Genomic DNA, 14639 nt, shown 5'->3' with positions numbered 1-14639 from the left:
CGCAAATCTGCACCCCTTCCTTCCAGTGACCCCTCGGAGGGTCTATTTCTGGCACACTAGTCTCTGGAAAATGTCCTGCTAATGACACGGGATTATAAACAGTCCTTTTCCCAGAACAAAAATGTAACCTTTGTATCTCAATCTAATTAGAAGTATTTTCTCTTCCAGGAGCAGGTTTTTTTCCCTCTTTGTTCCTTACTTAAGAGGTTTCTTTATTGCCAGAAAAATCTCCAAACACCATAGCTTTTTAAGATGATACACCCTGGCCAGAGGTCTTGAACACGACCTGTGCTCCTGCACGAGATGGCCACTCCGGCACCAGCACCTGAGGGTGTTTGGGTCCTGTGTGTCCAGCTTAAGGCTCTGGGACCTTGGCCGAGTGCAGGGGTGGACACTCCTGGGCTCTCACAGCCCACATCCAGGTGAGTGTCCCCTGCCACCACCAGCAGTTCTTTATGATTTTCTCTGGTGATTCTGATCCGTGTGTCTCCCGTTCCCCTGGGCTCACCCAGACTTGAGGAGGGTGCTTCTCTCCTCTTAGTTTCAGGGGCAACCCTCTCTGGACAGTAAGCATTTCTCCTCTACCTTAGAGGGGTCCTCGCGCTGACATCTCTTCCCATTGCTGTGTAGGGACTGGCATTCTTTTAGAGACTTACCCCTTCACCTCTGCAAGAACTGTGCACCTTGAGGGAGCCCTGTCAGAAGCAGATCACCCTGGGAGAGTATCAGTTGGTGAATCCTTGGGGAATTGAGCTGAGAGAATAGGTAGTTTTTGAAAGAATACATACACGAGTGGACGTGAGCCTAGTTCTCTCCTCCGGCCCCACACCCAGGCCTGCAGCCCGAGGGCCGCCATAGGTCCTCTGTGGGCAGGCTGGAGGTACTGGGGAGTCTAAAATGAGATCGGAAATGCAGAGACATCTGACAGTCTCCTCCTGGGCCAGAAAGGAACCAGGCCAGCTGCGTGGCACCCTCCACAGCCAGACCCCCAGATCCCTCCCGTGCTCTGGTGGAATCTACCACGTCGTAGGGACGTTTGACACATCGTGGGTTCCCGACAGCGCTGTGATGTCTTCACCCCACAGACGCTGCTGCCCTGCTCTGCAAGTTGAGTCCCAAGAGAGAGAAACCATGCTCTGACTGAAGCCGAAGGGTCTTCTTACCTTCGCCCCTCCTTTTGGCCTTCTCTTCTCCCCTGGCCTGGTTTAAAGAGGAACCAGAACTCCCAAAAGAACCTCCCTCCTTTCTCTAACCTTTCCCTCTTCACCATTCCTGGTCCCTCCCTCCAAGCTGCTCCCCTCACCCACGCTGTGGGCTTTCGAGTTGGGAGGATAGGGAATGGAGTCTTCTCGGGGGTCATGGGAGTGGCCCAGAAAGACCCGCCCCCATTCTGCCCTTCCCCCACCCCCTCGCGCCCTTTCCCTCTTCCGTCCAAGTCTCTTGAATTCCCACACCTCCCCATCCCTCAGGACCCGCAGCAATTCCTAGAAGGCCGGGTTTGACTCCTTCCCGCAGGCGCCACTCACTCGTGGGAGGCCTGAGTTAACTTTCCACCCCACCATGAGAGGGGGGCAGTACCCCACGTTACAGAAGAGGAAACTGAGTCCCAGGGACACAAAATGACTTTACCCCAGTCACAAAGAGCTCGTGTGTGTGTGTGTGTGTGTGTGTGTCTTGAATCTCATCTTTTACTTCTATTTCTTGTCTATTACATATCATGGACTCGAGGGTTTATTTCATCTTTTTTATCAAGGTCCTCACCCATCAAACTCTTATTTGACAGTTTGATGGTTGAATCAGACCATCCCACATACTTTGGTGTTGGACTCTGGTTAAGGGATACAGATGTAGCAGGGGACCCCTTTGACTCAAGTGAAATTTGAACCCAAGGCAGTGGCTGAGGGACTGTGCTTTTGAAGGGAGCACAGGTCTGAGAGTCTTGCACGCTACAACCTCTGAGCCTCACTCAACCTCTGAACCGCAGCTTCCTGCTCTGCAAAATGTGAGGGGTGGCCTGGGCCAGTGACCCCAAGACTCGTTCAGGCAGGGGGGACCCTTGGAAGTCTCGCTGGGCCTTGGAAGCTCTGGCTCTCCTGCTGAGTTCCAACTTTTTCATGCTTGCACTCCTATCAGGAAAAAAAGAAAGAATTGACCACCCCCTCGACACATACACATTGTTAAATTATATATGTCTGCCTGTATTTATTTACTACATATGCCATAAAATAGAAAAATGGGAATGAAAAGGATGAGGTGGTAAAACGGACATAAATAAGTTTTATGACGACTGTACCCTGCTCCCCGGGAAGGCCTGGGAGTGCCCTGGTGTCAATGGCCAGTTTACCATGCTCAGGCTCGCTGCTTCCTCTGCCTGTCTCACAGCTCCCATTTTTCACCAATATCACATCACATCAGAGCTAAGATTTGCACTCAGTCCTCTCTGGCAAAACTCCCCACAGCCGCTGCCCACCTTCATGAATGTGAGACTCAGTCACGAACTGCACGGCCACCACTGTTTTAATAAATGAAGTAACATGTTGGAGAACTCGTTCCCAAAGCTAACTTGGGTAGTCATAGTCCTTTTGGAGGGCCGTGTAGATCTCTGCGTGTAAAAGGCAATCAGCTGTAAGCCAGGTGACTATTTTGTGTTCTCCGTATTGTAGCCGATTTGGGAATACATTCATGTGATAATTACGTTCACAGCTTCAGTAGAAACGCCCTGTGCTGATGTTTGAAGCTCAGAAAATTTAATCACTGGGGCAAGTAGTTGACAATTATTATACCCTATGGGGAGAGCAAAACCATTTTTTACCCAGTTGGAATTACTTCTTAGATATTTAGTACATATCAGGTCCTGAATGGTGAAACCATATCTACGTTGTATTAAAGGATGAAAGTTATGCTTTGCTCATTTCACTCATAGTAAGTGGCTGGTGATTTTTATACAGAATTAGGTTGATCATTGAGGGTATAGTTTTAAGTGCTGGATCGAAAGCAAGAAATAGAATAGGGTGCAGTTGGCAGGGGGAGGATGCTTACAGAGGTCTCTGGGAAGTCAGCCTTGCAAGAAGGAGTGACACCTCACTTTTTCCCGGGGGCGGGGGCACATGGGAAGACTCTGTGACGGCCAGGGTGGAAGTTGAGGGAATTCCAGACTTGATGGCTTTAATCTTTTCTGTGAAGTAAGAAGCAAGATCAGCCACTAAGAAGAAGGTTGGCTGACCAGGTGCCTTGTTCTCTGGACTTTGGATTAAGGCCATTCTGCCTGCACAGTAGAGTCACCTGGGGAATTTTTCAAAACCCCAATGCCCCGGCTCTACCCCAGACCAATTAAGTCAGAGTCTTGGTGGTGGGACCCAGGCATCAGTATTTTTTAAAGCTCCCGGGTGATTCTAATGTGTAGCCAAGTTGAGAACCAGAGCTAAGCCAGCACCTGTCAGATGTGAACGTGCACACAGATCATCCCGGGAGCTTGTCGAGATGCAGGTGCTGATTCAGGTGGTCTGGGGTGGGGCTCGAGACTCTGCATTTTTAGCAGGCTCTCAGGTAATGCTGCTGCTGCTCCAAGGACATTGATGATCCAATTCTGACCTGAAAAAATGATGGCTGCCTACAGGCTCCATAAAAACCAAAGCTGTTGATATTTTACAGTTGGAAAACACATAGTATCGGGATATATTTTTAGAAAATGAATGTCTTTTTTAAAAATAAATTTATTTATTTTTATTTATTTATTTTTGGCTGCATTGAGTCTTCGTTGCTGCGCCCAGGCTTTCTCCAGTTGCGGCGAGCGGGGACTGCTCTTTGTTGCAGTTCGCGGGCTTCTTATTGCAGTGGCTTCTCTCATTGCAGAGCTCGGGCTCTAGGCACGCGGGCTTCAGTAGTTATGGCTCGCGGGCTCAGGAGTTGTGGCTCGCGGGCTCTAGAGCGCAGGCTCAGTAGTTGTGGAGCACGGGCTCTAGGCACGAGGGCTCAGTAGTTATGGCTCACGGGCTCAGTAGTTGTGGCTCACGGGCTCAGTAGTTATGGCTCACAGGCTCAGTAGTTGTGGCGCATGGGCTTAGTTACCCCACGGCATGTGGGGTCTTCCCGGACCAGGGCTCAAACGCGTGTCTCCTACGTTGGCAAGCAGATTCTTAACCACTGCGCCACCAGGGAAGTCCCGAAAATGAATGTCTTAGAGGAGGAAATTTATCTTGATAAAATATCTAGGTGAGGCTGACTTCAGGGGAAGAGGAGGGCAGGTCACACCTGCAGGCTGTTCGGGCTGAAGGGGGTGTCCCCAGGATCGGGACCAGGGGACTCCAGAATGGCCCGCCCTAGATCATCCAGGTCCTGGAGGTGGAATCTGCCCAGATCACTAAGACTGCTTCCCCTGAGGCTGAGCTCACTTCCCCGTGACCTCACTCCAGTGGTTCCAGGGTCCTCACAGGGCTCCCAGGCAGCCAGTGGCCCCTGGCTTGCATTACCACGAGGTGACCCTGCCCACCAGACCTAGGAACCCAGTCCTCAAGCATTTCCTCAGGGGCGCTTGGCGCTGCAGACCAGGGGCCTTGTGGTCGTCTTGATAGTTGTTTCTGTGGTGAAAATGCTCTCAACTCACGGTATAAAATCAAGCCCCTCTCTAGAAGGTGATATAGGGCTCCTGGCATGCCCCCAGGGCTTTTGTCCAAATTCCCAGCTCAGAAATCAAGCTCTGCGTGAGGTGGTCTCGGGGATCCTGTCCTGGGTTAGAGTGGGGTTCACAGTCACATTCTGAACTTCCTTCAGTTGGAGTTGGTGCAGGCTCCTCAGGGGGCCCCCATGGGATCATTTAGGATGTAGCTGAGGGTATTAGGTTGAGTGTGTGAGTGTGTGTGTAGAGAGAGGGAGAGAGAGATTAAGTGTTAAATGCCCACAACAGGGAAATAGATGGACTCTACGACCTAGAGACTAGTCTAAATTATCTGAGTGGTCAACTGTTTTCACTGTTGAAATTAAGCTATAAATGAATCATTGTCCAAAAAAATGTCAATCTGTATGGAAGCCTGTAAGGTAAATTGAGTCCTTTGTGCGACGCTCTGGAGGCAGGAGGCCTGAGAGGCAGGCCCGGCTTGCAGGGCACCCAGTGGGGTGCACGCGTGGGGCGGGTCACTGACCGACTGCCTGGGAGTTGGGCCCCGGGTTGGTTTCTTCACGAGTGTAACTCCTTATCAGGAAAACGGCACACGTGTTGCTTTGCTTTGGTTTTCATTGTCTGTGTGTGTCGGAGAAACACGGGGCCCTAGGATGAATCCATTCACAGGTCACCGTGTCAGACTCTTCACTGTCCACAAAGTGCTTTCGCATCTACTGTCTCGTCATTGGAGTCTGCCCCTGGCTGGTGAAGGTGGGTGACTGCCATGTTCCCCTCCCTGACGCCTGTGGGCCTGACCCTCTGCTCTCTCCACAACAAGAGCATGGTGACCTCTGTGATAACTGGCCTCTGGCGAGTTTTATTCAGCCTTTCTGGGTCACAGTTTCCTCATCTGTAAAAAAGATTGGGAAGAGGATAGAGACGTAAGCTTTAATGTCCCTGCCAGTCTTGATATGCCACGAGTCTATAAATGTGACAAGACGCTGGTTATGAGAACGCCAGGCTGCGAAAGGCCTAGATACTCATTCATGCCCTCCTTTCTGAAAGGATTCACCAGCTACGGTTATAAAGATGAGCAAGTGAGAAAGTTGTTTCTCATACTGTCAATGCCAGCATGAGAGGGAGGGTCAGGACTAGACAAGGTAAGTTGGGGTCCTGTGGGAGCTCAGTGGGGTTGGGGGAGATCTCAGAGGATGAGAGTCCAGAGTCTGACAGGTGAGCAGGAGTTGGCTGGGTGAAGGTCAAGGCCCGAGAGGGCTCCAAGCTGAGGGGCAGATCCTAGGGACAACGTGCCTCTGGTATCCTTAGATCTTCATGATAGTTAGACAAGGGGTTCAGGTGGCAATTTTGTGACCCCACAGGTCTCTGAGCCCAATTACTGCCCCAGACAGTCCTTCCTCACCTCCCCAGCTGCTCTGTGCCTTGAGGCGTCTCCCCAGGGTGTCCATCTGGGGGGCACGTAGGCAACTGGCCACAGGCCTCCAGCAACCGCAGATCCAGATCGCCCACTTCCCCTCCCTTTACGCCCCGCCCCATACCCCCAGGGGTAATGGGTGCAGGCCGAATGGATGGCCGATGTCATTTAAATCCTTTTGCCAACTATATATATATATATATATATATATATTTCTTGCGGTATGCGGGCCTCTCACCGCTGTGGCCCCTCCCGTTGCAGAGCACAGGCTCCGGACACGCAGGCCCAGTGGCCATGGCTCACGGGCCCAGCCGCTCCACGGCATGTGGGATCCTCCCGGACCGGGGCACGAACCCGTGTCCCCTGCACCGGCAGGCGGACTCCCAACCACTGCGCCACCAGGGAAGCCCTTGCCAACAATATTTTGAACAACCCAAACAAAAGGCTCCCTACCACCTCTGAAGAAATGGCACCCCCTCTGCTTGAGCACTATGTGGTGGCTTCTGTGACACGACCTCTGCAGTCAGCATCTGGCTTCTGGCTTGTCCTCAGGGACACAGACTTGCCCTGTGAGCCCTCATCTCAGGAGCTGGTTGTTATCCTCAGGGCATCCCTGGGGCTTCCAGCGCCAGCTCCTACAACAGTGACACCCACTCCGGCCCCCCAGCTGCTGACCCGGAGTCGGGGTGCGTGCTGTCAGGGTGAATGAGGGAAGGAGGAGAGGGCGGAAGAGGGGAAGAGCCCCCTGGGAGGCGGGAGGGTGCTTGACGCAGGCAGCGTAGTCCTGGGCCCCGCGTGGTACGCGACGAGGAGCGGGTGCTCAGTCCCCGGTGGGGAGCGGCGGGCGTCGTCTCAGCAGGCCTCTAGGTGGGGGACTGGGGCTGCTTCCCGGGCCTGCCCGGCTCAGTCATCAGGCAGGTCCAAAGCTGTCACGTGGGAGGAGGCAGGGGTGGTAGTCCGGCCCTTGGCCCCCGAGATGCCGCGCACCGCCACCTGCCTCCTGGCCTGTCCCGCATCGCATCTGGCCCCGGCCCTGTCCCCAGAGGCCAGAGGCCCCGGCAAGGGGCCTGATGGCAAGAGTTTGCAGGCACTGGGCGCCCCCTGGGGGCGGCACCCTCACCTGGCAGGACGGCCTCGTACTCTGAGCGGGAAGGTTCTGGAGGATTAGCAGTCCTAGGACCAGGGCCAGGCCGGGAGAGGAGCGAGGCTGCGCGGGGAGAGATGAGGGCCGCCGCCGGAGCCGAAGGTATGTGCCAGGAGCCGGTGGCGGCGAGGTGAGGGCGGGCTGAGGGAGGCAGACAGGGACGGAGGCCGCCACGTTTGGAAGGCGGGCACGTGTAGCCTGTTATGAGAAAGCAGCCTCATAGCTGGATAGTCCCAAACCCGCGGGAAACATGGGACATGACTTCCTCCGGCGGCCTGCGTCACAGGCCGTCGGAAGCCGCCTCAGACGGGTGGCCGTGGTGCCTTCTCCGACCGCTGCTGTCCTTGTCCTCACCAGCCCCGCCCAAGCTTCCCTTCAGCCTTCTGCCAACCCACCCTGAGTTGTGGCCACTGTGAGGGACAGGGCGACCCTTCGAAGCGCTGTCCGTGAGTGGCCGACAGAGCTCTGTCCTGCCGAGGCTGATGCTCCTCCTGGCTTCACTCTGACGCCTTCTCATGCTAGCCAGTCTCTGTCCGATCAACGGCATGTGCACCCCCAGTAGACTCTAATCCCCATGAAAGCAGGAGCATCTCCAGGATCATGACAGCATCTCCAGCCCCCAGCAAAGCGTTGGGCAGGCAGTAGGCATTCAGCAAATTAATTGGTTGGATGGATGGATGAATGCATGGAAGAATGAATGAATGGTGTATTGGAGGCATGGCATTTTCTGGGCTGAATCAGGGAGCACTCCTCTCGGGAAGAACCAGGCCCTTCAGCTGGGGCGAGCCCCCTCCGGCTCCCTGGGAACAGGCTTCCTCCATACTCTGCCCCAAGGGCATCATTGGCCACCACGCTGGGCCACTTCGTGATCATTTGTGGAGCGCACCCTGCCCCTAGGGAGTGGGCTCTGGTGCCCTCCCTCAGAGGCCCTGCAGTGCGCCCTGCCGAGGGCATCACTCACCATTCCTTCTCCATAACGTTGTTTGCACAGCATCCTTCCCCTTGTCCTCCACTCCTCCTGCTTCAGAGAAACTCCTTGTTCTGTGCATTTGACACGTTGTGATTGTCTGGAAATATCGCAGAGTTGTTCATTTCTTAAAGCTGCCTTCCTCTAGTGAGGCCTCGTTTGTTCATTTCTAATCCCATGGTGTGCTGGGCCGCCTCTCTTGTTTTGGAGGTTGTGTTGGTAATTTTGTGGCGAGAAGAGGACAAGTTGACCCCAGGACGGAAGTCTAGACGGCTCAGACAGGTGAGGTCAAGAATCGGAGTTGCCCAAGGCCTGCCCAGCAAGACTGAAGATTATTGAATTATTATTGAGCCCAACCAGACTCCAGGGCTGCACAGATCCCGGAGTTAGACATGGTGCCTGCCTTCTCCATGGTAACAAGGCTAAATATGGACGCGTTTCCATGGAGAGCCATATCGCAGCTGCAGCCCTGCTTCCTCCAGGAAGCACCGGCGCTGGGCTTCTTTGGCTTCTCAGGAGGTGGCCAGTGGTGCCACGGACGTCAAGAAAGTATATCTCACCTTTGAGGATGTTTGTTTCCAACAAGGGTTCCATTTCCCCAGCCCTAGATTCGTCAACATCTGTTCTTCTTGACAGCTAGAAGTTAGGAGAGAGAGGTCATGGGTCAGACAGACAGAATGGGGACAGTGACGCTGGACCCAACGAGCATTCGTGCAAGTTATCCTGTCTTCACTCCTCGGAGTGGCTTTTCCTATTACTGGAGGAAAGGGGGTGTCACTGGTTGGAGGGAGACCACTGTAATGAGCCTTGTATAAATACACTGCTGTTCCTCTCATCAAGCCTCTTTTGGAAGAATTATTGCTGCTACAAAGAGTTTTTTAAATGCTTTCCATAACTGGGATGGCCCCCTTCCAATTTCATACAATATTCTAACGTGACAGGGTTCTACTTTTTTTCTTAAAGGAAAGTAAGTCTCTGCTGCATATTTGAATTTGAACAAGTCCCATCCCCGCATATCTTAACTGTCCGATAGAACAATGTGGAATGAAACTTTGTGTTTGTTGCAGGCTAAACATATAAGCTGAGTGAGTATTCGGCTTCCCAATACTCTGTTTAACCTCACTTGGCTATTTAGTCATTACATCATCTGTGTTTATAGTTTAATCGTCTGTTAAATTGGGGCTGTCCACGCACAGCTGATCGTATGGGTGTGTTCGTATATATTAGGAAATATCTGTAACATGTATGTATACACAGAGAGATGGGTGTGCTCCCCGGTTAACTAAGACGTGGAAACTTTTAAAAGATGGAGAGAGAGCTCTCAAGGCAATTATAAATAGTCTCGGAAGGAAGATTCATACGGTGTGTTCTGTGTTGCAGGCCGAGTGTCATCAGAGCTGAGTGATGGACGATCTGCAGTCCCAGAACCTCTCCATGGACATGACCGACTCCTCCCCTGCCTTGGCCAATAACAGACTGGAGAACGGCATGGCCCAGCTGATCACCACTGAGGCCTGGAACATCAACTCCACCGACCTGGTAAAGAAGGCCCTGGTGACCGTGCCGGCCCCGTCCATTCTGAACCCCCCGGCTGAGTCCCAAAGCGGCATGGCTCTGAAGGTAGCGGCCACCGTGCTGCAGCCCCTGTGCCTCGGGGAGAGCCCGGTGGTGATGCCCCTTCACATGCAGGTGGAGGGCAGCTCCGCGCCTGAGCTCAACCCCAGCGGCAACGCCACGTACGTCATGGCCACACAGGGCCCCGTGCAGCTGCCGGTGGTGCTGGAGCAGCACGTCTTCCAGCACCTCAACTCCCCTCTGGTCCTGCCACAGGAGGCCCCGTGCTCCTCCAGCGCCATCCACAGCAACCTCTTCCAGGGAGCCGAGGACCCCGAGGCCCAGCCCCAGCTCCTGGACCTCAGGACCCCCAGCCAGCCGCAGGAGCCCACGTTGCCCTTCGAAGCCGTGCTCCAGAATTTGTTTCCTTCGCAGGGCGCTCTCGGCCCTCCACCCTGTCAGCCTCCTCCGGGATATGCCCCTGTGCCCCCCCAGCCCTTTAACTCCCCCTTGTCCCCCCTGGTCCCGCCGGCCACCCTCTTGGTTCCCTACCCTGTGATCGTCCCCTTGCCCGTGCCGGTCCCCATCCCCATCCCCATCCCGGTGCCTCAGAGTTCTGAATCCAAGTTCAGCCCCAGCTTCCGAAAGCCGCCAGCTTCCTTCGGCCTACACCCCTTTAAAGGCACCCAGACCCCTCTCCAGAAGGAGGAACTGAAGCCCTTCGACCTCCTCCCGCCGAGGGAGTACTTCCAGCTCGGCCGCCACACCGTCATCAAGATGGGGAGTGAGAACGAGGCCCTGGATCTCTCCATGAAGTCAGTGCCCTGGCTCAAGGCTGGCGAAGTCAGTCCCCCGACGTGCCAGGAAGATGCAGCCCTGGACCTGTCGCTGGCAGCCCACCGGAAATCTGAGCCTCCCCCTGAGACACTGTATGACAGCAGCGGCTCAGCGGACAGCCCAGGTCACACTGTGATGGAGAAACTTCCCAGTGGCACGGAAGTGCCCTTTGCCCCCACCACGCCCCACGAGGCCTCAGCCGTGATGGATAGTCACATGGGCAGCAGCGCTGCCGCCGAGCTGCCCAGCCAGCCCAGTGGTGAGGTCAAGGCTGAAAATAACATTGAGATTGTGAGCGAGTCCCAGGCGGCCAAGGTGATCGTCTCCGTGGAAGACACTGTGCCTACCATCTTCTGTGGCAAGCTCAAAGGCCTCTCGGGGGTGTCCACCAAAAACTTCTCCTTCAAAAGAGAAGACTCCATGCTTCAGGGCTATGACATCAACAGCCCAGGAGAAGAGTCCATGGGAAACACGGAGCCCCTTAGGAAACCCGTCAAAAACCGGAGCATAAAGTTAAAGAAAGTGAACTCCCAGGAAATACACATGCTCCCAATCAAAAAACAACGGCTGGCCACCTTTTTTCCAAGAAAGTAAATAATGGCTTTTTAAAATTTTTATGATTATAATATGGGGAAAGGTGCATTGGTTTTATAAAAAGGCATTTAAAACAAATTATCTTTGTTAATTATTTTGGGGAGTAGCTGGGAAGCGGGAAGGCAAATTGGCTCTAGAGGCCGTGTAAGCAAGTTTCATTTTCTTTTTTAATTTTTGACTTTTCACAAATGAGTAAATAAGAGCAACCTATTTTTCAAGCAGATTGCACATTTTTTGCAGCTTTAATGGAATATTGGGTGAATCAGAGGGGTAAAAAAGCTATTTTCATTGCCACAAAGTGCTTTGATGATGTAATACCTAATAAAGGGTAGGATGAATATTTCACAATAAATGTTTGTTTGCACTAACTGGTTGCAGTATTCTATCATTTATAAAATCTGCATTCCTGAACTGGCATGGTTTGGCCAAAACTGTCGCTTGTGAAGCACTGCAAGTTATCCGTGTTTAGAGACCGAAGCTCTTCAGACATATTGGGCAAAGAAGAATCATATTGGCCTATGTCCTCAGAAAAGGAGGATTAGGGGCAGGACAGGAATAAAGATGCAGGCATAGAGAATGGACTTGAGGACACGGGGAGGGGGAAGGGTAAGATGGGACGAAGTGAGAGAGTGGCATGGACTGTATATACACGACCAAATGTAAAATAGATAGCTAGTGGGAAGCAGCCGCATAGCACAGGGAGAGAGATCAGCTCGGCACTTTGTGTCCACCTAGAGGGGTGGGACAGGGAGGGTGGGAGGGAGGTGCAAAAGGGAGGGGATATGGGGATGTATGTATATGTATAGCTGATTCACTTTGTTATACAGCAGCAACTAACACACCATTGTAAAGCAATTATACTCCAATAAAGATGTTTAAAAAAAAGAAAGAAAAGGAGGATTAGGCATATGTATGACCTCGAGCAAGTCATTTCCCCTTCTGGTCCCTTTCTTCATTTGTAGAAATGTGGCAAAGGGAGGGGGTGGGGAGGTGAGTTTCAAGTACCCAATCCCCCCTCTAGTTCACAGAGACCCTGGATGTGCAGAATTCTGTCTGAAACCTTCCATAGACTAAAGCAGACAAATATCTCTAAAGGGAAATTTACCTGCTTTTCCTCCCTCCTCCCAAAATTTAGCTGAAAGGACTTTCTCTTCAAGGGTAGTAGGAGCACTGTCCTGAATGACTAATAGTCTTGCAAGTCAAAAGTATTACCGAAGGCCACTCAGAACAAGAGGGCAGTCCGGTGGATTAGGAGGTGTCTCACGCAGGTTCCCGGCCCTGGGTAGGGATGTTTGGGTGTGGGGTCGAGGAGGGAAGAGAAAGCCATTCCTTATTCGTTTATCCCAGTGATTCTCAACTGGGGGTGATCATGCCCTCCAGGGAACATCTGACAATGCCTGGAGACGCTTTGGTTACCATGGCTTGGGGAGGGGGGTGCTCCTGGCACCTGGTGGGCAGAGACCGGGATGCTGCTAAGCATCCCACAGTGCACAGGGCAGCCCCCAGGGCAGAGAGTGATCCAATCCCCATGTCCACAGCACTGAGGCTGAGAACCCGCCGTTAAACCATCTCTCGATGGACAGAAGCGATGCACCTGGAAGAAGAGAACAGCGCGAAGCCATCCACACCAACGAGGAACTGTGAGTGTACGTTTAAAATAGACCTGCTAGGCGGCACAGCACACTTGGGTCTGAAATTGTGCTGGCGAGAGACTGATTACAGCATGCCTGCTTTTAAACTTCAGCCTCTTTCTTTCACTTCTTGCAATTAGTATGTATCCAGCTGTTACCGTGAACACGAACAGGAGAGAAAGCAGTTGCGAGACTGTTCTTTTATTACCAGGCCCTCCGTGTATAGGGTTACAGTTTTAGCTGGTCCTGTACCATACCCCTATAATGGATTTTCTTTTTCCTGCTCTTTGCCTGTGTTGTTAAAATTTCTCTTTCAACGTGTGACACGATGAGAAATAACCAAATAGTTCTTTCTCATGAGGCTAACTAGTCCCATTCTCTCACACCAGCCAGACTCCATCCTTTAAGCTTCTGCATGGGGCCATCTTTTCCAGTTTTACTCCTATTGTGGGTTTCTGGCCACGTTTCCTGACCATGGCATGTGTATTCCAGTTTCACATACAACCAACACAGATGTGCCTAGGCACTAGCATTTCTCATTCACCTGCTGTCCTTTTCTCACCATGTTTGTGGTTGTTTCTGTTGCCCCTGCAGTGCTAGGCAGCCTTTCTGCACCAGCCAGCAGGGCCCCTGTCTTCACAATGTACTGGGAAAAGCTGCGCTTCTCTGTCTTTGGGGGAACCGAATTCTCAATTTGCCCTTTAGAAGCAAGGGTTTAAAGCTGACTGAGTGACATCTAGGTGGAAAGGAAGGCATTTGTAACCTGTAATCGCGTTATAAACATGAGGCTGCGAGTTTCTCTTTGTTGTATCTGGAGATGCCCTTTTCTCTTCAGATGTCAGCTCTGGTTGGGTGAGAAATGCTGGCTCCACCGCCAACCGTGGGTGTTGAGCCAGCGTGGGCCATCCCGCAGCCCTGGAACAGGCCTCTGCTCCCACCCCAGCCGTGCCCATCCATGGGCCTTGCCAGTCATCACTGGGGTCTTTGGAGAGAGGCCTTTGTGGTGGGGACTGGCTGTCGAGTGGGAGACTTGCTCAATGAGGTCTGTGAACCCTAGACACAAGAGTGTTGTGTTGGGACCAGGGTTGTGCTACAGGGGCAGTGACACCCTCTGCCTGCCCCCCTCTCAGCCTTTGGTGCAAACCAGAATCTACTTCGCTAGGGAATCAAGAGAAGGGCGAAGGGCTTGCTGTTGCACCAGCGTGAGCCTAGGGTTCGTCCCTGGTGGCTCAATTCCACTCTCCCTTCCTAGTCAGAAGTTTGCAGACTTCCACACAAACCTTAAGTAAGAACCATCATCCTGGACCCATGCTTCCTGGTCTGAGACATGTGATTCCCGCAGGGCGCACAGAGGAGGCCACTGGCAAACTCAAGCCCCATCACGGTTCTGCTTGATTCGGCCAGCTATGGCCACCCTTAGTGCCCCACACCTCACAACCGTCTCCAGCTAACCTACTTTCAGGTTTCAGCCATGCAGGATTTCCATCACGCTTTTTCTCATGACTTAATTTCCCATCTCTTCTCAAAAAAATGTTTTGGCCAACTAGCCTAAAGAACAGCTTTTCAGAGTCTTTCAGGAAATATGATTAGTCCCCAGGAATGTTGACATTTGCTCAGACTTGTCAAGATGGCTTCAATTGGCTTCAGTTCAGAAATGAAAAAAAATTGGAACAAGTTACTAACACTCATATTTGGGGGTAGTGATCCTCCTGGTGAAGTAAAAAGTAGTTGATCTAGAGGGAAAAAAGAGAAAGATTTAAAGAGGATACAGTTACTATCCTAACCAAGGAAGTCGTGACAGTGAGTAGAAAATCCTCAAGTGAGGTCAAACATTTGTTTAGATTCAAAGGCAAAACTCTCACACTTGAAGCGTGAAAATAATA

The 14639-nt window shown here is 52.4% G+C and overlaps 1 protein-coding gene across 3 annotated transcripts in view; it reads left to right on the top strand.

Annotated features, from left to right (window-relative positions):
• The window catches only part of RAI2 (retinoic acid induced 2), a 63694-nt gene extending 51843 nt beyond the window's left edge, over window positions 1–11851 (top strand). Inside the window, exons 2-3 of one of the 3 annotated variants that reach the window (XM_082608922.1) lie at window positions 9521–9679; window positions 9971–11740. In XM_082608922.1, coding sequence (XP_082465048.1) covers window positions 9545–9679; window positions 9971–11125 — 1290 coding nt within the window. In that variant the 5' untranslated portion in view covers window positions 9521–9544 and the 3' untranslated portion in view covers window positions 11126–11740. Of the gene's footprint in view, window positions 1–9520 lie in introns of all 3 variants that reach the window. The other 2 variants (XM_082608921.1, XM_082608920.1) reach the window with 2 other exon arrangements.
• The last annotated feature ends 2788 nt before the right edge of the window (window positions 11852–14639 follow it).

The sequence above is a fragment of the Mesoplodon mirus genome, assembly GCF_964341445.2.
Source record: "Mesoplodon mirus genome assembly, chromosome: X".
NCBI classification, from domain to species: Eukaryota; Metazoa; Chordata; class Mammalia; order Artiodactyla; family Ziphiidae; genus Mesoplodon; species Mesoplodon mirus.
This window is presented reverse-complemented; position numbering and strand designations above follow the sequence as displayed.